Source organism: Carettochelys insculpta, chromosome 28, assembly GCF_033958435.1.
Source record: "Carettochelys insculpta isolate YL-2023 chromosome 28, ASM3395843v1, whole genome shotgun sequence".
NCBI lineage: Eukaryota > Metazoa > Chordata > Testudines > Carettochelyidae > Carettochelys > Carettochelys insculpta.
Window position 1 is genome coordinate 7385638 of NC_134164.1, and position 25070 is coordinate 7410707.

At 44.8% G+C, this 25070-nt stretch overlaps 2 protein-coding genes across 10 annotated transcripts in view; one reads left to right on the plus strand and one right to left on the minus strand.

The window, feature by feature from the left end:
- MPP3 (MAGUK p55 scaffold protein 3) overlaps positions 1 to 25070 on the minus strand; it is a 97221-nt gene that overhangs the window by 66959 nt on the left and 5192 nt on the right. The window lies entirely within an intron of this gene.
- LOC142002518 (G protein-activated inward rectifier potassium channel 1-like) lies at positions 217 to 24302 on the plus strand. 5 transcript variants are annotated; one of them, XR_012642679.1, is made up of 3 exons: positions 217 to 1310; positions 8464 to 8543; positions 14944 to 15082. XR_012642679.1 is itself a non-coding variant. In XM_074978686.1 (3 exons), exons 1-3 carry the CDS (start codon positions 681 to 683, stop codon positions 17263 to 17265), a joined length of 1449 nt encoding a protein of 482 aa, XP_074834787.1. In that variant the 5' UTR covers positions 217 to 680; the 3' UTR covers positions 17266 to 24302. The 5 variants fall into 5 exon arrangements, 4 of the variants coding, with proteins under 4 accessions (XP_074834787.1, XP_074834791.1, XP_074834788.1 ...); XM_074978686.1 differs by lacking the exon at positions 8464 to 8543 and adding an exon at positions 16664 to 24302 and having other exon boundaries at positions 14944 to 15160; XM_074978690.1 differs by lacking the exons at positions 8464 to 8543; positions 14944 to 15082 and adding an exon at positions 16664 to 16799.

The following is a 25070-nucleotide window of genomic DNA, read 5'->3' on the forward strand; positions in this document are numbered from 1 at the left end:
TACTACAGGTAAGGCCACACCAGTGCCCAATAGAGGGGAATAAGCACTTCTCTAGCTCTGCTGGAAATGCTCCTCCTGATGCAGCCCAATATGCCCCTTAGCCTTCTTGGCTACGGGGCACGTTGTGGCCTCACGTCCAGCCTCTCACCACTGCAATGCCCAGGTCCTTTCCCGCCCAGCTGCTGCTGAGCCAGTCGGTCCCCAGCCTGCAGCCGCGTGGGGGACGCGCAGGTCCGAGGTGCGGGACGCTGCACCTGTCTCTGTGCAACCCCATCCGCTCCGCCGTCGGGGCAGCGCTGGCGCCCGGCTCGGAGCTCGCGGTGAGGGAATCAGTGCCCGGGGCGGGGCGAGGAGCTCCGCCGCCAGCCGGGATCGCGCTCCGCGCCCCTGGCCGTGCCTGCTCCCGCATCCCAGCCAGTGAGGAGTCGCCCCCGGGCGACCCCGCCCCGCCGGGGGGTGGGGGCGGCAATTCTCCTCCCACCCCCCCCATCCCCCCAGCGCTCAGCGGCGTGGGGCAGCCGGGAGCGGTGCCAGGGATCCGCAGCGATCTCGCTCGCCCAGCCGGCTCCGTGGAGCCGGGAAGGAGGGAGGGGAGCGGCGAGCCCTTCCCTTCCCCTCCCCTCCCCTCCCCGCCCGCCGCCTTCAGCTCTCCTCCGCGGCTGGCCGGAGCCCGGAGGCCGATGCCGGCCGTGCGCCCCCCGTGGGCCGAGCCGCCCCGCGTCCGGGGCCGGAGCCGGCAGCGCTTCGTGGACAAGAACGGGCGCTGCAACGTGCAGCACGGCAACCTGGGCGGGCAGAGCAGCCGCTTCCTCTCCGACCTCTTCACCACGCTGGTGGACCTCAAGTGGCGCTGGAACCTGCTCATCTTCCTGCTGACCTACGCGGGCGCCTGGCTGGCCATGGCCGCCGTGTGGTGGGGCATCGCCTCGCTGCGGGGCGACCTGCGCCGCCCGCCCGAGCCGGGCCACCGGCCCTGCGTGGCCAACGTGCACGACTTCCCCTCCGCCTTCCTCTTCTTCCTGGAGACCGAGGCCACCATCGGCTACGGGCACCGCTACCTCACCGAGCGCTGCCCCGAGGCCATCGGCCTCTTCCTGCTCCAGTCGCTGCTGGGCTCGCTGGTGGACGCCTTCTTGGTGGGCTGCATGTTCATCAAGATGTCCCAGCCCAAGAAGCGGGCCGAGACGCTGGTCTTCAGCCGCGCCGCCGTCATCTCGCCCCGCGACGGCCGCCTCTGCCTCATGTTCCGCGTGGGCAACCTGCGCAACAGCCACATGGTCTCGGCGCAGATCCGCTGCAAGCTCCTGCAGGTCAGCCCGGGGGCCCGACTGGGGAGCAGAGCCGCCGGGGCGAGCCCAAGGGCGCCCCCTGCCGCGGCTCTCGGTCCGGGGCTTGGGAGCGGGGCCGCTCTGCGGGGGTGCTCAGCGGGTGGGGGGGGCAGAGAGGCTGGAAGCGGGATGCCAGGGCACCGGGGCCACCGGAGCTTGGGGGTGCTCAGAGCAGGGGGCGGAGGCGTTTGGCCCTGGGACCAAGAGGAGAAGCCGGGGTGAGTTGCAGAGCGGCCAAGGGATTGGGCCATAGGGCCAGGAGGCAGAGGGGCTGGTATATTAGGCCCAGAGGCAGGGCAGAGTGAAGGCCAGGGGACTGTGGCTGCTTGAGGCAGCCTTGTCTGCCGGCTGTGCTACGCATGCACAGGCACAGCACGCGGGGGGGGGGGGGGGCGCAAAGCGGTGCCCTAAATTTAGTGGTGCCCTACGCAGCTGCCTTCCATGCATATGCCTAGGGACGGCTCTGAGAGGCAGCCCCGGTGATTCGCAGCTCTCCAGGCACAAGTACACCTCTGGGAAGATGGACGGGCTGGCAGTCGATGTTCTGGAGTTTGATTTAGCATGCCTAGTGGGGATGCGCTAAGTCGAACTGCCACAGCACCGCCATCGACCCCGGTGCTCCTGGCAGTCATGAGGAGTGAAGGAACTTAACAGGAGAGTTTCTCTGGTTGACTGCTCAGTGTGGAGAGTGGCAAAAGTAAATTTTAGATATATGGACTCCAGCTACACGATTGTTGGATTTGCACACCTAAAATGATTTTCGTAGAATCCTAGGGCTGGAAGGGACCTCAGGAGGTCATCGAGTCCAGCCCCCTGCTTAAAGCAGGGTCAACCCCAATTAAATTATCCCAGCTAGGACTTTGTCAAGCTGGGACTTACAAACCTCTAGGGATGGAGAATGCACCACCTCTCTAAGTAACGCATTCCAGTGCTTCACCGCCCTCCTCATGAAATAGTTTTCCTAATATCCAACCTACACCTCTCCCGCTGCACTTCACACCATTGCTCCTTGTTCTGCCATCTGTCACCACTGAGAACAGTTTCTCTCCATCCTCTTTAGAGCCCCCTTTCAGAAACTTGAAGGCTGCTATCAAATTGCCTCTCCGTCTTCTCTTCTGCAAACTAAATAAGCCCAGATCTCTCAGCCTTTCCTCATACGCCATGTGCGCCAGCCCCTTAATCATTTTTGTTGCCCTCCACTGAACCCACTCCAATGCACCCACATCGTTTCTATACTGGGGGTCCAGAACTGGATGCAGTACCCCAGATGTGGCCTCACCAGAGCCCAGTAGAGGGGAATAACAACTTCTCTAGATCCTAGCCACTAATTTTACCTGGCCTCCCAAGGGCTAAACCCAAAGCTATCCTCAGTGATCAATGTTCCCTCTAATCTTTTCCATCCTTGTGTGGAATAAATGTTAACTGCACGGAGGCATGCGCAGATGTGTGCACCACCAGCAGAAACACACACTACTGGTTGTGGACTCTGCTAATCAGCTGGCGGGGAGGCATTTGAATTTCTCCTGAGAGGCTGCATGAGCACAGCTTCCAGGGAACGCTGCCGAATTGCACTGCAGTGCAGCAGGAGTTGGGGCCACTGCCCCTTTGCGAGAGGGCTGGATTTCGCTGGGCATGAATGCTTAGACCCCCGGCTCCTGCTGCAAGTGGTATGTGTGTGGCTGGCACGTCAGTATTGGGCACTACGCTCTGAGGCTGCTTGCTTGGCAGGTGAAGGATGTGGCAGCTGTCTAATACCCTGAAGCAGGAATCTTGCTTAGTGTGGTCTGAAAATGGGAAGTGAAAGAGTTGAATGGGAGAGGAGGTGAACATGGACATCAGAGGAGCAGAGGAAAATCCCTTTGGTCCAAGAGATGGGGACAAGGGACAGTGGCAGCTTGGAGCCTACAGAGGTGGTTGCTTTGGCTATTTTAAAATCAGAAGCACAAACCAGGAGCACTTCTGTTTTCAGCTGCATCTTGCAAAACTAACTAAGAGATACAGCAGTTCGGTAAGGAATACATTAATCAGCAGCTTCTGTTACCACCAGGGAACTGTGACAAGCAGGGTCCCGGTACCCCATGGCTGAACAGAGGTCTTGAACCTCCAGAGAACTGTATACAGTGTTGCTGAGCTTTTTATTAACACTTGTAATTTTCTTTTCTTGGTGGTCATTAGGAGGTGTGTGCAGGTCAGGTGTAAACCCTGTAATTGTGATTAGGATGCAACTGCCCTTTTATCTCACAACAGGGGATGAAATCAGAAGGCAGGACCCAGACTAGTTGTAAGCGCCTAGCATCATCCAGGGAAAGACAATAGTGGCCAATTAAAGTCCTCTTAAAAACAAAGTGTATTCAGAAATTCTGAAGGGCAGCATTGAAGCAGGGGTGCTGTCCAGTGTTCCCTCTATTGCATTTCATCCGTGAGCAGAATAACTTTTGTTATGTGCACCCAGGCATGTGCAGATGTGCACCAATGGAAGCATGCTGCCTGCCGTGGGAAGTTGTGCACACTCTGTTAAATCGGCTGAGTAGCATTTGAATCTCTCCTGGGTGGCCACCCAAGCGCTGGGCTTACAGGAAACATGAAAAATGAGATCTCAATCTAGAGGACATAAGGCAGGGTTGGAAACTGTTCAGAGGCAATAAGTAAGATGCACTAGAAAAGCAAATTTAGCTAGTATAGAAGTGTAAAGTCTGAGATTCTCTGTCTATGTTTCATGTATTTTCTTCCTGTTTGCTTCCCCTTCCTATTTCCTCTTTGAATCGTTTTTTTTTTATTAAGTAGTTTTCTTTTTACCCCAAACATGTCTCACATGTGCAAACGATGTGAAGTGGGTCCCCAAAAATGAACTCCTGTGTTTAGGTTTCACTTCTTTGGGCATGCCATACCAAATGGCAAAGTCTGAATAGCCCATAGTAAAGAATTTGGAGAAACTGACTTTGGGAGCAGGGATTCAAGATCAGAAGGGCTGACGAGGTTAGGCTGTAAAGGTGATAGAAGCCAAGGCTGAGATCTTTGTACTTGTAGGCTATCTACTGGTGTCAGACCACCAAACCATAACAGCATAGCCTTAAGGCATCCAAAACTTCAAGATAGAATCCCTTACTGATCTGAGTGATCCTCAAAAAGTCACAGAAACATCCTATTTGTTATTTGTGGGGGTTTGGAAATATAAAAATGATTAAAAACTGGTATTTCTAGTAGTAGTGTATTGACTTTAGAACTAATATGAACCATTACAGAGCATAAACCCCAAATCCCCTCCACTTTACACTTGAATATAAGTTTCTTTAGGGGAGCCTGATGTGTATTTTTTTAACCTAGCCTGTAGGGATTTTCCTGTCACTGTTAGAGATTTGCACATCGGCAAGCTTTGTTCTCTTTTTTCATAGAAGAGTGTTTTGTCACATGGAAACACAAGAACGGTGGTGTCCAACTACAGTGACTACTGCTCTAGCAAACTAGCCACATTATTCTGAAAATATATATATTGTTCAAGCCAACTAGCCACATTCAGCCGGACAGATAGCCACAGCATGATAATAACATGGAAGATTACCAAAGAAAGATGCAGTCTCTCATGAGCAGAGACTAACAGTGTATGCAGATGTGTTGCATGGGATTTTCCATTTTTGAAGTTATGCTGAAATTCACAAAGCCAATTCCTTTAAGATGGTGTTATCAGTAAACAAACATAATTTTAAGCATCAGTGAGGGGGGCGGGAATCTGCTGGTTCATGTTTTAGATGGAATCAGTACTCTTTTATGACGACTGGCTACAGTAAGCATGTTTTGTACCATTAATTTAACAGAAGATAAAACACAAACTTACTATTCCTTCTAGCATTTCTATTATCCTTTCAGGCAGTGGTTCTCAACTTTTCCAGACTACTGTATCCCTTTCAGGAGTCAGATTTGTCTTGCTTACTTACAGATTTGTCACCTTACTGAAAAACTACATGCTTACAAAATCAAACTTAACAATACAGAAGCCTCACTGCACACTATTACTGAAAAATTGCTTACTTTCTCATTTGTCTGTGTGACATTGTAGTCTGTATTGATTGCTTAGTGCTTTTTATGTAGCCTGTTGGAAAAATAGGCAAATACCTAAATGAGTTGATGTTCCCCCTGGAAGACTTCTGTGCACCCCTTGGGCAAATAAAATAAATATAATTGCTATGAGCAGTTAGATTACCAAAATGTTGAATTGTTGGATGGGGTGGGAGTTTATAACCCAGGGAGAGTACTGTATTAATTAGACGCCAGTCTTCGGTAACACTAGATTCAACAGTCTCCTGATCTTCTGCCATCAAGAAATCTTTGAATCAAACTAATCTTTAGACAAATTCTCCAAATCAGCCCTCAGACCAGAAAATTATATAGTAACAGAGGTAGCCGTGTTAGTCTGTACTCCAAAGCTGCGTCTACACGTGCACGCTACTTCGAAGTAGCGGCACCAACTTCGAAATAGCGCCCGTCGCGTCTACACGCGTCGGACGCTATTTTGAAGTTAACTTCGACGTTAGGTGGTGAGACGTCGAAGTCGCTAACCTCATGAGGAGATAGGAATAGCGCCCTACTTCGACATTCAACGTCGAAGTAGGGACCGTGTAGACGATCCGCGTCCCGCAACGTCGAAATTGCTGGGTCCTCCATGGCGGCCATCAGCTGGGGGGTTGAGAGATGCTCTCTCTCCAGCCCCTGCGGGGCTCTATGGTCACCGTGGGCAGCAGCCCTTAGCCCAGGGCTTCTGGCTGCTTCTGCAGCAGCTGGGGATCTATGCTGCAGGCACAGGGTCTGCAACCAGTTGTCAGCTCTGTGTATCTTGTGTTGTTTAGTGCAAGTGTGTCTGGGAGGGGCCCTTTAAGGGAGCGGCTGGCTGTTGAGTCCGCCCTGTGACCCTGTCTGCAGCTGTGCCTGGCATCCCTATTTCGATGTGTGCTACTTTGACGTGTAGACGTTCCCTCGCTGCGCCTATTTCGATGTTGGGCTGAGCAACGTCGAAGTTGAACATCGACGTTGCCGGCCCTGGAGGACGTGTAGACGTTATTAATCGAAATAGACTATTTTGATGTCGCAACATCGAAATAAGCTATTTCGATGTTGGCTGCACGTGTAGACGTAGCCCAACAAAACAAAGCAGCAGAAATGTAGCCCTTTAAAGACTAACAAAATGATTTATTCAGTGATGAGCTTTCGTGGGACAGACCCACTTCAGATCAATTTCATTTCCAGTACAGATGCACATATATAAGTATAGAGGACTAAAAAGAAAAAAAATGCAATAAAAACTGACAAATCAAATAGGATAGAAGGATGGGGGTGAGAGGTGGGGGGATGGTAATTGTCCTGCCTGAGATAATTACGAGCATCAAAGGAAAGGAAGCAGTCCTTGTAATGGGTGAGGTAGTTGATGTCTCTGTTCATACCACATGTTAATTTGTCGATTTGAATATGTACTCTAACTATACATAACTAAATTATATGTCAACCAAAAAGATAGATTTCTGTATTTATGCATTTCAAAGCACTCTGCCCTGACACTGAGATAAATGAATTTATTCTGCAAATTCAGTCAACGGTCTCAATGTCATTGTTTGTAAGCCAAAAATTGAAACTTATTAGCTGGCTGTTTTAGCAGAGCTGTAAATGTGTATTTTAGGCAACATTCATTACAACATGTTGTATACACACTAAACTGGGACTGTAGTAAATTCTCAAGCAGCATGTTTCTTGCTTTGCTTATCTGTAAATTTCAATAACGGGAATACTTTTTCATCATTTTGTACATTTGCTGAAATGACATTTATGGATGCTGACTGATTAAAAATCTAATCCTTCGAAGCGTGTATGTGATAGCTTCCTTGATCAATCGTTCTACAATTCCTTTTACAGAAAAAGGGATTCCCACAATTCCTTTTGACAGAAACATTGTCAGAATTATATTTTGATTACCTAATCTGTGAATTTAAAACAGAAGAGAAAGTATATCATGAAAACAGTCATCTCTGCAGATGGGTTTATTTATCAGGCTGGAATCCCATTGTGTTGTACAGAGTAGGAACGCAGTCTAGAACAGTGTTTCTTAAGCTTTTTGAGACCATGGAACACCAAACAATTTTTTTTTTTTAAACGAGGAACACCTATGAAAATTTTCTTTAAAAAATTGTCACCAGACAAAAAAAACAAAAAAAAACAGCCACACATACGGCAAAACCAAAATGAAGTAATTTAATCAGGCATCGTAGCAATGAAGAAGTCACATTGTATCTGGTTTTAACAACAGACAATATAGACCATCAGCATATGATATCAAAAAGTGTCAGACACTCGTGGTACACCTGCATGTTGTTCATGGAACAGCAGTGTTCCACGGAACATAGTTTAAGAAACACTGGTCTAGAAAGCTTTAAAAACATACAATAGTTATTGGGAAAGGGATACAACCTACCTGTAAATGGCCAGGATGAGGGCTAGCGTTGCTTATTTACTCAGAGGATTTTTTTCCCCCCAGGGAAAGAGGTAGGGCATGTGAATAAAAGAAGAAGAGAAAGATGAGAATGAAGGGGATGATGACGAGAGAGCAAAGCAGAGAAAAAGGGAGGGGCAATGACAGGTTTAATAATGCCTAAGGAAAGGAAGGAGTGAAAGCAGCAGAATAAAGACAATTGACTTCAAAAACCAGACTTCAACGATCTCAGAGAAATGGTTGGTAAGATACTATGGGAAGAGGTTCAAAGGGGGAAAGAGGGTTCAGACAACCTGGCAGTTTCTCAGGGAAACAATATTGAAGGCACTGCTCCAAACTGTCCTGGTGCAAAGGAAAGCTACGAAGAATGTTAAGAGACCAATGTGTTTCTAGGAGGAGCTCTTAAGTGACCTGAAAAAAAAAATCCTACAAAAAGTGAACAAAGTGCTAATGAGGACTACAAAAGAGCCCAAGCTTGCAAGGACAAAATCAGTGCCACTAAGGCATAACCTGAGTTGCATCTAGCAAGGGACATGCATAGTCATAAGCGGATCTTGACGTACATTAGGAGCAAGAGAAAGACGAATGAAAGCGCAGGTCCTGTACTTAGCAAGGAAGGAGAGCTAGTAACTGTCGAGATGTTTAATGCCTGTTTTGCTTCAGTCTTCAATAAAAAGGTGAATGGTGACCAGAGACTCAACACCATGAATAAGAACGACGAGGGAAAAGGAACAAAAACCAAAGTAAGAAAAGAACTGGCTAAAGAATATTTAGATAAATGAGATGTATTCATATTGCCTACGTCTGCACTAGAGGGTTTTGTCCACAAAACTCGTGGAGTGTCCACACACAAAATACGTTTTGTTGATAGTATGTTGACAAAACTCGGCACTTCTGTCCACAGCCTTCTGCCTCTCCGCCATCAGGCAGAATGCCTTTCTCGACAGAATCTGTTGACAAAAAAGCTGTGTGGATGCACCAGGGGACTCTCTGTTGACAGGCAGGGCTTCCAGGTCACCGGGCAAGCCTCTCTGCCGTGCTTCTGGTTGGCCATTCTGTTGAGAGAGGGCTGGGCAGTCCGGCCACTCTCTGTTGACAGAGCAGATCGCTTTTTCGATCCACTTTTGTGTGCGGACGCACTCGTTGTCAGGGTCTGATTAAATTCATCTAAGTGTATTTAGAGAATTACGTGAAGCAGTCTCAGAACTGTTAGCAGTTATATTTGAGAACTCCTGAAGGACGGTTGAGATCCCAAAGGACTGGAGAAGGGAAACATGGTACTTCTTTTTAAAAAGGAGAAGCAGACCCAGGGAATTATAGACCAGTCAGCCTAACTTTAATACTTGGACCTGAAAAGATACTGGAACAAATAACTAAGCAATCAGTTTGTAGGCAGCTCAGGGATAATATCAGAGAGGTAGCCGTGTTAGTCTGTATCTTCAAAAACAACAACAAGTCCTGTGGCACTTTATATACTAACAGATATTTTGGAGCATAAGCTTTCGTGGGCAAAGACCCGCTCCGTCAGATGTGTGAGTGGGGATGAAGCGGGTCTTTACCCACGAAAGCTTATGCTCCAAAATATCTGTTAGTCTGTAAGGTGCCACAGGACTTCTTGCTGTTTTTTCAGGGATAATAGGGTTCTAAGGAACAGATGGCATGAATTTATGAAGAATAAATCATACTAAACCAGCCTATGTCTTAGAGGTTTCTAACGCTAAGAGTGCATCTACACTTGCATTGCTCTTTCGAAAGAGGTATACAAATGAGGCAAATCGAAAATGCAAATGAGGTATAAATTTGCATATTTGGCACCTTATTTGCCTTTTCCAATTTGCCTCATTTGCATACCTCTTTCGAAAGAGGAATGCAAGTGTAGACGCACCCTAACAGGAATTAGGCTCTGGAACTAACTTTCAAGGGAAAACACCGAAGTCCCGTCAGTGTAGGCTTTTAGAAACAGGCTGGATAAACGTCTGAAATGGTCCACATTTACCTGGTTCTGCATAAGAACAGGGCGGGGCAGACTTGTTGACTTGTTGACATCCCTTTCAGCCTTACGTTTCTATGACTTTGTAATGCGAACATCAAACCTGTAAGTGCAGAAGAGTTGACCATCCAAAGGCGGTTGTCCAGTGTCAAATCAGGGTTTATTGCTATTAGGTAATGTATTTATTGCATTGCTTCCAAACTCAGTGTGCATACCTGTGTCTGGCAACCTCCAAAAGCAAGACCACTCTGGAATTACGTTGTTGTCAGACTACGCGGGTAGGCTCATTTGGGCCCATATCCCCAACTGTGGCTACAGTGTCCTTGGTGCAACTCTACTGAAAAAGTGCTTAGCAGTCCTTTATGCTCCCTTGCATGCTACCCCAGCTGAGCACTTCATTTCTCTCCTAACATTTAGAGTAGCCTGAAGGTATCTTTAAGTTTCCCAGCTATCCCTTGCTCCAGGTGGCTGCTGGGGCACACAAGCACCTAGGTCATACTCTTATCCCAAGTCATGCTCCCTGCTCCACTTTTGAGAGTAGACGGAGGGGTGGATCCATAGTGGCTGTACACCACTTGAGATCTTCCATGTGCTGGGGGACGCTGCGGTGGCTGATAAGTCAGCTTTTGGGCAGCTCTGCATTGGCATGATATATATATATAATCACTCATCAATTACAGACATTCCAAGATGGTGAATGAACCCACATCCTGAGTACCATCTTGTACTTTCATCGTACCAGAAAATGGACTATGTTTCCAAGAAGGTCCTGTGTTTCTTGCAAACTTGTGCTCTTCCAGTTGAGCTTGGTCCAGGCAGGCTGACAGCTGATTTTGCTTCACCTCTCTTGCACATGATTAGACGGAGCTTTAATTCTTTCAGAGAGAAGCAATGTAAAGATATCCTTTATCAGGCTTTTATACTTGACTCTTGGATACAAGTTAATCAGAACTGCTCATTTGAAAGTGTCTAACTTTAGTAGCTGCTGGATAATCAACAGAGCACGAGCACCCTGTGAGGGACTGTGGCCAAAAGCAGTAATGTGATGTGTAGATTTATTAATAGGAGACCACTGAGTAGGGAGGTTATATTTCTCCGTATTTGGCACTTCTCTGACCTCTCCTGGAATACTGTGTCTAGTTCTGGTTTACACAGGGAAGATGTTGATGGAGTGTGTTTCAGAGGAAAATGATTGAAAACCTGCCTCACTGCAAAAGAATCAAGGAGCTCAGCCTGTTTAGCTTAACAAAGAGAAGGGTAACCTGATCAATTAAATTTCTGTTCCTCTTTAAATCGAGCAGACAAAGTTATAAGACAATCCAAAGGCTGGAAGATGAGGCTAGACTAAATCAGACCAGAAACAAGGCACATTTTAACAGTGTGGATTCTCCATCACTGGAAATTTTAAAATCAAGATTAGATATTTTTCTAAAGAATATATCCTCTAGTTTGAACAGGAACTCAGGGAAGTCCTAGAGCCTGTGTTATGCTTGACACCCTGTCTAGATGATCATAATGATCCCTTCTGGCTTTACAATCTCTAAATCTGGCTTTGTCTCTCTTGCATTACTGCTGATTAATACAATCCCATGACCTCTGTGGTGGGTTCTTCACTGTTAAGGTTGTCACTGGAGGCCAGGTGTCAAAATATGATCTCTCGGCTTTTAAATATGAAATCTATTTTGCATCCAGTGTACAATCCAGCTAATTTTTCAAGTCATTGTTTCAACTGGCACAACACTCATTTGAATGAAGTTTAGTTGATTACTCAGAATCTTCAGAAGTTCTTTTTCTAAATCAGCGGTTCCAGAAGGTTTCCTTAGAACATAGTAATCGATGCCAGCTCATGCTCAGTCTTGTTATAGATCATATGTCTGCTACCAGTTTATACCCATCTTGAGAGAACGGTAGCCAGCCAACCTAGTTTAAGGCTATGTTCTCTCGTGTTTGATACTGCACATCCTGCAGGAGTCTTAGTCCAGACGCTTGTAATTAGTTCCTAGTGCTGTCAGTCGAACCTTCATCTAGAATGTTTTTAAGTCATGCAGCTGACATGCTTATTGATCTCATCAGCCGTGGAGAAACTGATTCCGATCAAAAAAAACAGAAGAAGCGTTGTTGTTTGGGATAAGATGACACCACTATTGATCAGTGGGGAAACAGACACAAAACTCAGGATAATTCAAAGAACCAAAACAGACAGTTCATATAGCTGAAATAACCAGCTAATTACCTGGTTATATAACTGCCAATCAGGCAGTCTAGTTTTTAATAGTATTAGTGGTGAGCAACGTCTCCTGTCAGCAGAGTACTGGGGTGGCTGCCCAGGAAAGATTCAGGTGCTGTCCACCTGATTAGCCGAGCACCCATAGCCAGAGCATGTGTTTCTATTGGTGATGCACAGCTGTATGTGCTTCAGTGCACATAACAAAATTTATTTCACATGTGGATGGAGAAATTAGACCGCACATTGGTGGTGAGAAGGAGTTTGGAGATGCAGTACATGTTGAACCTCTCTAGTCTGGCACCCTTGGGACTTAACTGGTGCCGAACATGAGAATTTGCCAAACCACTAGAGGTCAATATTGTCTGGCAGCATTACCGGCACTTCCCCTGCTTACTGGGCTCTTAAAGACATTTAGGGGTAAATTACAGTTAAATAACAACACAGAACATTGAGAGCCAGGACTGGTGGCTGTACACAAACTTTACTGGACCATGGGAGACTTGGCCACACCCACGATAACTGGTCATCTGGCTAACTAAAATCATGCTGGATTATGGATGAGAGTGTGCCAGACTAGAGAGGTTCAACCTGTAGTCGCTTGTGGAAACTAAAGACGGTAAACACCTGCTTGGCCATCTATCCCATCATGTAGAGTGAAAGCTGCCGTTGACTTCAGTGAGGGTCTGACTTCACCCCAGGAGCTAATAAAGAATCCAAGCAACAGGACATCTCATGATGGCTATGGTAAACTCATAATAATACAGCAAAGGCAAAAGTCAATATTGAATTACCCAGGGAGGTGGTGGAATCTCCATCACTGGAGATATTTAAAAGCAGGTTAGACAATGGTTAGACAATCAAGGATGATCTAGCTCAGTGATTCTTAACTTTTACTGCAGCCTCCATCCCGCCCTTTGGCTCTCAAAATATGTTCTCGCACCACTTATCAAAAATCAAAAATGGAGATGGGGGGCCCCATACACTTTTAAATGCATATTAAATATATGTAAAATAGTTTTATGTTATTACTCACGACAATAATAGTATTTTGTAATTGTATATTACGGTAATCGTTAAAAATGTATAATGTTAATAAATACATAGCTTTGCTAAAACAAAGTAGTTGTACTTACCTGTCTGTGCTTAATTTGTGTTTCTGATTATTTACCTTCTAAAAAAATCTGGTATGTCCTGCGCCCCCAGAAAGGGCATCACACACTTCCAGGTGGTGTGTGCGCCCCAGGTTAAGAACCACTAATCTAGATGGTGCCTGGTCCTGCCATGAGGGCAGGGGACTGGACTCAATACCCTCTTGAGGTCCCTCTCAGTTCTAGTATTCTGTGATGCTATAATATTTATTCTGTAGTGAGGAAAGAGCTGGATAATTCTTCACATCATAGCCATAATAATAAAATAATTTCCAACCAGAAGCAACTAAGGAGGATGTTAAACAGCATCTGCCAAGTTTCTGAACACTTACATCTGCAGGGTCCCAATAACTTGCACCCCAGGGCTTTAAAGCAATTGGCTAAAGAACTCTTGGCCATCTGAAGTTGATTTTTAATAAATATTGGCATATTTATGGAGGTTCTGGATGACGGGGGGTAAGACGTAATGAGCTAATATTTAACAAGGGTAAATGAAATGTCTTGTGTAACAATCAGACAGTTACTAGAATACATTTCTCAGCAAAATCTTGAAATGCTTGGTGCAGGCTGCAAGCAGTGAAGCATGTGTCAGCATGGTTTTATGGAATGCATTTTGTCAAACCATTTATTTTTAAGATGATAAGTTTGCTAAATTGACAAGAGTTTTGTAAGGCCTGTGAGTTAACACACACACACACACACACACACACACACACATTCTCTCTCAGTGTATCACATACTAGATTTACCAGGCATTGCTCAGGTGCTTAACTTGATTAATCTTTATTTTTTTGGAAAACAAAGTGAAAATCTGTGTGCTTCCTTTAAAGCATTCCTCTGGGGTGGGGCTGGGGATGAAGGGTTCAGTATACAGGCTATCCCTGGGAGAGAGGACTACCCCATCCCTTTCTCACCACAACAGCCTGGGGCCAGATGAGAAGCACCTCTCCATGGCTCCTGCAGCTCCAGCAGGCATAGCTGGGGGAGGTGTGCCTGCATCCTGGCTGGGGCAGGTCCAGGTTTGTCTACCCCCTGCATTCCCCTGACAGAGGAATGCAGCAAACTAGGTACTTTCCCCTGACTCCCTGACGAAGGGGAACAGCCAGCAATGTCCATGTGTGACTGGGGAGGTGGGAGGCTCAAGGTTGGCGCAGTCGCAGAAGGGGTCACCCCCAGCCAGCCCCTTCCACTTGCCTGGTGATTCTGTCTCTTTTATATATAGGATTGAGAAACAATCCCATTCCAGGTACATCCTATTTTCCTGGCACAACCAAATTCTTACCTTGCTTAAAGTTATGATAAGAGGAAATTGAGTATCAAATTCAGCAGTCCTAGCTCTTACTATTTAGGAGGAATTATTGAACAGACAGACAAACTCTCTCAAATACATAGTAAATTAAATGGGTTAAAGCTCTTAACTGATACATCTCAAAATAATTGTTAATGAAACATGATCGTTCATTTAGGTTGTTTCTAATGGGGTACCTAGGCTTTGTTCTAGGCTCAATGCAAATTGATATTTTTATGAATGATCTGAAAGAAAATATAAAATCCCTGTTAGTAAAGTTTGTAGGTGACAGAGTCTAGTGGAGTAGTAAATAATGACAGGATCACTTAGACAGAGAAATCTCACAGGAACTAGTCTAATATACTAATACTGCCATAACACACACAATTGCAATAGTAATGCTATCAGAGACACCCATTTAAACCTGGTCAGAACGTCATAATTTTAGCCTTACATACTGCCTGATGCCTAACTATCTATCTGTCTTCAGTCTCGACAGACCCCTGAAGGGGAATTCCTGCCATTAGACCAATGTGAGTTGGATGTTGGATTTGGAACTGGAGCTGACCAGCTGTTTTTAGTTTCTCCTTTAACCATCTGTCATGAAATCAACCCCAAAAGCCCCTTTTTTTGCCTCTCTCAAAGATCTCTAAGAAGTGAACAGTTTGAGATTGTTGTCATCCTTGAAGGAATTGTTGAAACTACTGGTAAGATTTTTGAACGAAGTGAATGGTGAATGTGTGACTATATTGTATTGTATTATTGATCATTTCAGTTTCTCTTACTCACAGGTATAATATTTTATCAAATGCAGTCATTCAAAATTATATTCTCCTACAAAATTTGTAGTGGTTGTTTCCATCAGCCTAACCATGGTAAACTTGGAACAGATTTTGTGTTTTCATGACCATTTTTTAAGTCTGCATTAAAAAAAGTAATCTACGAATCTCTGCCTTAGTGAGGGAAAAAAATCTCTTATGACCTTTACAATATAGCATATATAATAACATCCAAGACAGCTTTAGTGTGATGTCAGTGGTGATGTTTTAGGTGTGTGCTGGTGAGAGAGGACCTCAGCATATTAGCTAAGGAGCAGAGTGCTAATGAAATAAAAAGTTTTTCGTCTAGGTCTAGTTCCTGACACTCCTAATCTTTGCTGGAGAACTCTCAAAATTCAAGCCAGGAATACAGTCTTTAATGCTCACACCCAGGTGAGTGAGCCTCTCAGACCACTTCTAAGGCTATGTCTACATTGCCAAGAATTGTTGGCAAAAGACATGCAGGTTGCACAACATATTTACATATCTCCTGCTGACAATTCTGTTGGGAGAGGCTTTCCTGACATTTGGCCTGTTCACATGGGGCCAAATGTTGGGAAAACCCCTCTGCCAACACATCCCTTCTTCCTAGTGGAACAAGGATAACTGGGATGTTGGCAAAGGGCTCCCAGAGCAGCAGATTTCTGTCCGGAGACCTCAGGGCTGCCGACAGAAACCTGTAATCTAGACATCGCCTAAGATGACCTCGCAGAAACTAGTACAGGTTGAACCTCTCTAATCTGGCACTCTCTCATCTGGCAACATCCGTAATGATTTTTTAGCTAAATGATCACTTCCCATGCGTTTGGCAAAGATTCCCGCATTCCCATAGTTTGTTTCCAGACACCAGTCCTGGCTCTCAGTATGCTGTGCTGTTTAAGCTGTAATTTACTCTGAAATATCTTCAGAAAGCCCAGCAAGCAGTGGAAGTGTTGGTAATGGTGCTGGACAATACTGACCTCCCACGGTCCAGCAAATTCTCTCATTTGGCACTGGACAGGTCCTGAGGGTGATGGATTAGAGAGGTTCACCTGTACAGCTAAAGTAGCATACCAGTACCCCTTGTAAGAGAATACTCCCTGAAGTGTATATTACTTTCCTATTAATTATTGTGTTTGTAATTATAATCCCCCACGCCCAATTTAAAGTAAATTGGTTTGGTACAAGATAAAGTTAATTAAATATTTGTATATGAAAATCTAACGGAGTACTTAGAAACATCACAGCTGGTAAGAGACCGGCAGTCACCAGATGAAGCATTGTATTATCTCAATGTTTATTACATGTAGAGTAGAATTGATTTTTATTATGTGATCTTACCATACATTCTCATATCATATGTTGATCTATTATTTCATTTTATAAGGTTGATGTTCCTGTCTGTTTATGTAGGAATGATGTGTCAGGCCAGGACCTCCTACACGGAAGATGAAATTCTTTGGGGTCACAGATTCCTCCCAGTAATGTCATTAGAGGATGGATTTTTTCGTGTGGATTATTCTCAGTTTCATGCCACCTTTGAAGTCCCCACACCACCTTACAGTGTTAAAGAACAGGAGGAAAACCTGTTGCTTCTATCTCCTTTGAATACTCCGGCTGGCAACCGAAACAGAAGGGAACACATCTGCTCACTTGACTGTATTGACAGTTTTGAAGAGAAAACAAAGAAGTTCCCTAGCAAACTTCAAAAAATCAGCGCCAGAAAGGAAGGTCTTCAGGGAAGAGTCCAAAGAATGAGTTCCAGCAATGTAGAGAAAGCTTGCAGTACTGGAGATCTCTTGAAAATTCAGCAGATAAGTTCTGTTTCCAGCAATGAAGATTGTGATGAAAGGATATATCTGAAGGCCTTCAGAATAAAATCTGAGTCTTTGGCTCAGTCTACCGGAGATCTTGAGATACACCAAAAGCCTCAAGCTATGCTCACCTTAGGGACAAGACTAGAGGATAATCTGCCTGCCAAACTTCGAAAAATGAATTCTAATCGTCTCTCCTAAATAACAGAGGCAACAGGAGGAGTTATTAATAAACTGCGTTTTAGACTTCTGTCCTTCAGCATTATTTTGAAAGGCTAATGCAATCGTTTGGTTTCACCAAGGGATTCTTCAGAAATAATGTTAAATATCAATTAGCTTTTTCTATTATGTTGCATATAAATCTGATTTATGTGGCAAGTTAACCGTGCAGGGCGTTATACTGTTAATTCACTATACCAAATAATTAGGGCCCTGCTTTGCAACTGTGCAACAGTTTGGTCTTGTCTTTCATCCTTGCAGAAGCTTTTCTGAAATAAAAGAGGCCAGATTCCCCGCTATGAGTAAAGTGCACACAATGCAAGTTGGGTGAAGAAGGGTTCAATGGCAACATAAACCTTCCCTTTATACTTCCATGGCTGTAGGGCTGGTACGTACAATGTAGATATTCTCCCTGTCACCTTCTTCCCTCTACGCCCTATATTGGAATAGCTCTAGGTATAGAATCATAGAATCATAGAAGAGTAGGACTGGAAGGGACCTCGAGAGGCCATCGAGTCCAGCCCCCCGCCCTCATGGCAGGACCAAGCACCTTTTAGACCATCCCTGAAAGCCATCTATCTAACCTCTTCTTAAATAGCTCCAGTGATGGAGATTCTACCACCTCCCTTGGCAATTCGTTCCAGTGTTTGATCACCCTGACAGTTAGGAACTTTTTCCTAATTTCCAACCTGAACCTCCCCTGCTGCAATTTAAGTCCATTGCCTCTTGTTCTATCCTTAGAGGCAAGAAAGAACAAGTTCCCTCCCTCTGCCTTATGACACCCTTTTAGATACCTGAAAACTGCTGTCATGTCCCCCCTCAATATTCTCTTTTCCAAACTAAACAAGCCCAATTCTTTCAGCCTTTCTTCACAGGTCATGTTCTCTAGACCTTTGATCATTCTCGTTGCTCTCCTCTGGACCCTCTCCAGTTTCTCCACATCCTTCCTGAACTGTGGTGCCCAGAACTGGACACAATACTCCAGCTGAAGCCTAACCAGCGCAGAGTAGAGCGGGAGAATTACTTCTCGTGTTTTGTTCACAACACACCTGTTAATGCATCCTAGAATCATGTTTGCTTTTTTTGCAACAGCATCACACTGTTGACTCATATTTAGCTTGTGGTCCTCTATAACCCCTAGATCCCGTTCTGCTGTACTCATTCCTAGGCAGTCCTTTCCCATTCTGTACGTGTGACACTTATTGTTCCTTCCTAAGTGGAGCACTTTGCATTTGTCCTTATTAAACTTCATCCTGTTTACCTCAGCCATTTCTCCAGTTTATCCAGATCCTTTTCAATTATGACCCTATCCTCCAAAGAAGTTGCAACCCCTCCCAGCTTGGTATCATCTGCAAACTTAATAAATGTACTTTCTATGTCAATATCTAAATCATTAATGAAGATATTGAACAGAACCGGTCCTAAAACAGACCCCTGCGGAACCCCACTAGTTATACTTTTCCAGCAGGATTGAAAACCATTAATAACTACTCTCTGGGTACGGTTATCCAGCCAGTTGTTCACCCACCTTATAGTAGCCCCATCTAAGTTGTATTTGCATAGTTTATTGATAAGTATATTATGTGAGACCGTGTCAAATGCTTTACTGAAATCTAGGTATACCACATCCACTGCTTCTCCCTTATCCACAAGGCTTGTTATTCTATCAAAGAAAGCTATTAGATTGGTTTGACATGATCTGTTTTTAACAAAACCATGCTGGCTGTTCCCTAGCACCTTACCACCTTCCAAACGCTTGCAGATGATTTCTTTAATTACCTGCTCCATTATCTTTCCTGGCACAGAAGTTAAGCTGACTGGCCTGTAGTTTCCCGGGTTATTCTTGTTCCCCTTTTTATAAATGGGTACTATATCTGCCCTTTTCCAGTCTTCTGGAATCTCTCCCGTCTCCCACGATTTTCCAAAAGTGATTGCTAAAGGCTCAGATACCTCTTCTATCAGCTCCTTGAGGATTCTAGGATGCATTTCATCAGGCCCTGGTGATTTGCAGACATCTAATTTTTCTAAGTAAATTTTAATTTGTTCTTTTCTTATTTCAACTTCTAAACCTACCCCTTTTTTCACTAGCATTCTCTATGTCAGGCATTCCTTCAGATTTCTCAGTGAAGACCGAAACAAAGAAATCATTAAACATCTCTGCCATTTCCAAATTCCCTGTTACTGTTTCTGCCTCCTCACTGACCAATGGCCCTACCCTCTCCTTGGTCTTCCTCTTGTTACCAATGTATTTGTAAAAAGCCTTCTTGTTTCCCTTTATGCTTGTAGCTAGTTTGAGCTCATTTTGTGCCTTAGCCTTTCTAATCTTGCTCCTGCATGCTCGTGGTGTTTGCCTATATTCGTCCTTTGTAATTTGTCCTAGTTTCCATTTCTTATACGATTCCTTTTTTATTTTGAGATCATGCAAGATCTCCTGATTAAGCCAAGGCAGTCTTTTGCCATGTTTTCTATCTTTCCTACGCAGCGGGATAGCTTGCTTTTGGGCCCTTAATAATGTCCCTTTGAAAAACTGCCAACTCTCCTCAGCCGTTTTTCCCCTCAGTTTAGTTTCCCATGGGACCTTACCTACCAGCTGTCTGAGTTTACCAAAATCTGCCTTCCTGAAATCCATTATCTCTATTGTACTGTTTTCCCTTCTACCCTTCCTTAGAATTGTGAACTCTATGATTTCATGATCACTTTCACCCAAGCATCCTTCCACTTTCAAATTCTCAATATTTCCTCCCTATTTGTTAAAATTAAATCTAGAACAGCTTCCCCCTGGTAGATTTTTCAACCTTTTGGAATAAAAAGTTGTCTGCAATGCAATCCAAGAATTTATTGGACAGTCTGTCCCCTGCTGTATTAGTTTCCCAACATATACCTGGATAGTTGAAGTCCCCCATCACCACCAAATTCTGGGCCCTGGATGATTTTGTTAGCTGTTTAAAGAAAGCCTCATCCACCTCTTCCACCTGGCTAGGGGGCCTGTAGTAGACTCCTAGTACGACCTTATCCTTGTTTTTTACTCCTCTAAGTCTAACCCAGAGACTTTCAACCTGTCCTTCTCCTACGTCCATCTCCACCTCAGTCCAAGTGTGTACATTTTTAATATACAAGGCAACACCTCCTCCCTTCTTTCCCTGTCTGTCCTTCCTAAGCAGGCTGTACCCTTCAATACCAACATTCCAATCATGAGTATTATCCCACCAAGTTTCTGTGATGCCAACGATATCATAGTTGTATTGCTTTATTAGTACTTCCAATTCTTCTTGTTTATTTCCCATACTTCTTGCATTTGTATATAGGCATCTTAGACATTGATTTGGTCTTGCCTCCCAGTTTTGCCCTGGCCCTCTTTTTACTCTCCCAGTGTAGCCCGTACTCCCTCCCATTTCAAGTTCATCTCCCAGGTATCCATGCTCTCCACTTACCTGCAGGCTTTGCTCCCCTGCCCCTGTCGAACCTAGTTTAAAGCCCTCCTCACTAGGTTAGCCAGCCTGTGTCTGAATATGGTCTTCCCCCTCCTCGAAAGGTGAACGCCATCTCTGCCTAGCAGTCCTTCCTGGAAAAGGATCCTGTGGTCAAAGAAACCAAAGCCTTCCTGGCGACACCATCTACGCAACCAAGCATTCACCTCTAGGATACACCTGTCTCTGCCTGGGCCCCTACCTCTGACAGGGAGGATTGAAGAGAATACCACCTGCACCCCAAACTCCCTGACCCATGCCCCCAGAGCCCTGAAGTCACTCTTGACCTGCTCAGCGTCACACCTCGCAGTATCATTAGTGCCCACATGGATGAGAAGCATGGGATAGTAGTCAGAGGGCCGGATAATCCTCGACAATGCCTGCGTAACGTCTCGGATATGGGCCCCCGGCAGGCAGCACACCTCCCAAGATGAAATGTCAGGGCGACAGATGGGCGCCTCCGTCCCCCTCAGAAGAGAGTCTCCAACCACCACTACTCTATGTTTCCTTCTTGCAGGGGTGGCAGTAGACTTCCCAGCCTTGGGGGTACAAGGCTTCTCCTCTTCTGTATGGGGTAATTCTTGGTCTCCTGTATCGAGTACAGCATAATGGTTCTCCAGTACCACGGTGGGAGGGTATGGTCTAATTTATATCATCTCTTAACACCCGTAAGGGATCAAAGCCATTACTGGGGAATAGCGTACCATACATACGGCCCAGCCACATCGTCTGTGCCAGAAATGGTTGGGAGGGACGAAACAGCTATAGGAGCTGCTGTGCTATTGGAAGACCCATTACACTAATGTGAGCTTCCCAGGGCTGGATGCATCTATTCATCCAGCCCTATGCATCTGATAGATTTGTTTGCTAGGATAACGGGGAAGTGGTAGGTGTGGTATACCTAGATGTTAGTAAAGCATTCGACAGTCTCACATGATCTTATCAATAAACTAGGGAAATATAACGTAGATGTCATTACTATAAGGTGGATGCATAACTGGTTAGCTAATGATTCTCAGAGAGCAGTCATCAATGGTTCAGAGTCACACTGAAAGGGTATAACAAGTGGGGTTCCACAGGAATAAGTTTTGGGACCAGTTCTGTTCAATATCTTCATCAACGTTTTAAATAATAATAATGGTATATTTGGCATCTCTTTGGCAATCAAAGCTCTGAGGCTGGGAATTGTGGCAGTAAACTCACCTTCTGTTTTTAGACAAAAGGAGGAAAGAGGATATGTGAACTGCTGGAGTTCCTGAAGGTGGGGAGAAAGGAACATTGCTATGCCTTGGCTGAAGAAAGGGGAGGAAAAACATTTTCAGGTTCTGAAGGCATTTGAACTGAAGCAAATTCCAGCAAATGTGCATGAAATGAATGAAAACTGGAAACATGTTAATAGATGGCTGCCTCAGACTGTCTCTGTACACACACTAGACCTGCAACACTGTGTACTGTACATTTGGAGGGAAGTGTTACAGGCAATGTGTTAAGTGAAAAATTAATTACATCAAATTATTCCTTTTCCTTGAATTGTACGATCACTAGACCAGGTGGGCTGACTTCTTTTTGTGCAGTCTGGGGATAAACTGAAGCTCGGGATTGGGCAAAATTTGAAATGGATTATATAAGGGAGAGGACCAGGAAAAAACCACCACCACAAAAGCTGGGCCTTTTCAGATGTCCCTTAAGAGGCTTTACCAAGCCTGCCTTAGCATGGGCACAAGTCCTTACATTTCTTGAAATATTTAAGACCATAGCCACATAAATGACAACTCCTTTTCATTTCCTACCTCTCCCAGTCTTACAAAAGAAATCAAATGTCAAACTACAATTCCGTTTGCTAATGCTGTGTAAAGAATGGGATTTTCAATATAGAAATGTTGGGCGATTCTAAACGCTAAGACACAAACTCTTAATTCGGACATAGTAGACCTCAATAAGTGACTCACATATTGAACAAGTCAGGCCTGAGTGATACAGTGCACACTGCTATGGAAACTGTCACTTTTGAAGTTGTACACTTGGCTTGGGTTGAATTCTCAGTCTTAAAGCTCGCTTGCAGAAGATATGTTTAAAATTGGGCTTTTTTTCTTTACAATGAGGTAGAACGACTAGAGGAATGGGTGATCTTTTCCTTGAGTAACGCTACGGCTGCACAACAGCCCTATTTCAAAATGGATATTTTAAAATATTTTGAAATAACACAACCACATGCAAAATGCATTTTGAACTAGCACCCAGTTGTTTCCAAATAGCATTTCCAATTTCAAAATTGAGCCATTGGAGCCCATTATGGCCTATTTCGAAATAGGCGTTATTGCTCAGGAAACAAGGTTTACCAGAACCAAAATAATGAATTTATTTCAAAATAGCATGGGCGTCATTCAGACAAGGCCAAAGTTATTTCAAAATAACTGCTGCTATTTCAAGATAATTTGGTTGTGTAGACAAATAACTTAACTGTCTATGCTAGTGATAGGGATTTATTATAAATGAGCTCAGGCAGAAGCAAATATTGAAAGGCAGCAGAAAATGAAGGAATTGATGCTTCTCTTCTCCCTTCCCTGTGACCAAAAAAAGATGTTTTCTAGGACTCTGAAATGGTCTATAAAATACCCGAGTGACCACACATCCTGCTCACTTAAAACCAGAAGGGATAGTGGCAACATCACTCATTCAAAAGGTCTTGAAAAACTCCTGGCCTTCCTTTGACTTTCCAGTCCCAGCTCTGCATGCACCAAGTCGTCGTTTTGTGAAGTAAAGCCCACACTGCTACACTTTTATCTCTAGTATTGTGAAGAACAGCAACAGGCCTGTGTATGCTGCGGTTCTACGTTCCACGTGATCTTACTGTGCACGATAAGTGTGCCCTATAAAATGAATTGATGTTTGTAATATCATATGCTGTAAATGTGTTCTGTAAATGCTGCGCTTATTGTAACGGGTAGGACAACAAATCAAGGTCCTGTACTGTGGTTTGTTTCAGCTACGTAAGTCTATCATCTTTATTACCAGATTCTGAAACTATACAGACTGTGCATTTTCTCCCCAGTCCACTCCCAACTGGTGTAACTATATCGACGTAGTTAAATTGGTAGGGATTTTTCACCAGTGTAAGTACAAGCACCCAAGCACGTTTTCCTAAACAAGCCCTCAGAGCCAATATTTCACAAATAATCACTGGGAAAAGGAAAAAGAAACGAGAAAATTTCACGTAGTGTAACATTTTTTAAAAAAATTACTTTTTCTTCGGTGTAATTTTGGTGAAATTGTTTTATTGGGTGGGATGTAAAATGCATGTTATCCAATACAGTGATCCAGCAACTAAAGAACTGGAGTGAGTTTGTTGTTTGTGCATTAGACCATGGAACATCTGCTATACTAATGGCTAGAAACAACAACAACAAAAAAAGAGAACTTTTGAAACTATGTTATAGCTACACCTTGTGCTTAGTCTGGAAACGGTATTTTTTTGTTGACAAGGTGTCAGAATGTGGACACTGGTTGAACTGCTGTAAGCTCACTGCTTCAGAACTGTGTTTGGGTTCAACATTTTGTTAAGGAAATTGTATGGGCTCTTTGATTCTTCTACATGCAGCTGATAAGCAGAGAGTACTTTTTGCCAATGGTAGATGGACAGTGTTTCTCTCCTCTTTGTACTTTCAACTACAACCCCGTTCCAATGCTTAGAGGCGACACGTGGGCATATACCCCATGTATTGCACCCGCCTGCACAGCCAGCTGCTTCTGGTGTATGTGGGGGGCAGTCCAGCCTCCACCCCAGAGCAGCATGTGCTTCTTTGCTCGCGCTGCTCTCTGGCTGCGCCACTCGAGGGAGGGAAGGACTACCCCGAGTGCACTGGAAGTGGTGCAGCGCTTCTGTTGGAACAGGCAGGCGGGGTGCAGCAGGGATAAGAAGAGGGTAGGGCCTGGATGGGGAGTGGCAGGAACAGATCAGCGGCATGTGGGTAGGGCAGGGTGGAGCATAGGCAGGCAGGGGGTAGCACAGAGGCACGTCTCCACTGACTCCCCTTCCCCCAGAATCCCTGTACTAGTTGCCTCTACCTACATGGCAGTGGCTTCTTCTAGCTGCCTAGCTCTGGTAGTCTCCAGCCTCTTCATTCAGGACCTTCCAGAAGAGGAAAGAGAACAAATGTGTGCGTGTGACAGAAGGGTGTTGGGTTGATTGGAGGAGAGAAAGATGAAAAGTACACCAGGGGTCAGCAGCTTTTCCAAGGCAGAGTGCTGAAATTTGACCTTTGGACCTCTATGGATGGTCCAAGTGTCAGGGAGACTTTTTAAAGTCACTAATAGTCCTGC

Excerpts from the sequence above, each read along its gene's own strand:
- LOC142002518 (XM_074978686.1), top strand. The coding sequence starts at position 681 with ATGCCGGCCGTGCGCCCCCCGTGGGCCGAGCCGCCCCGCGTCCGGGGC. Across the intron at positions 1,311-14,943 it reads TCCGCTGCAAGCTCCTGCAG|TCTCGACAGACCCCTGAAGG; the intron begins GTCAGCCCGGGG and ends ATCTGTCTTCAG. Across the intron at positions 15,161-16,663 it reads AGGAATTGTTGAAACTACTG|GAATGATGTGTCAGGCCAGG; the intron begins GTAAGATTTTTG and ends CTGTTTATGTAG.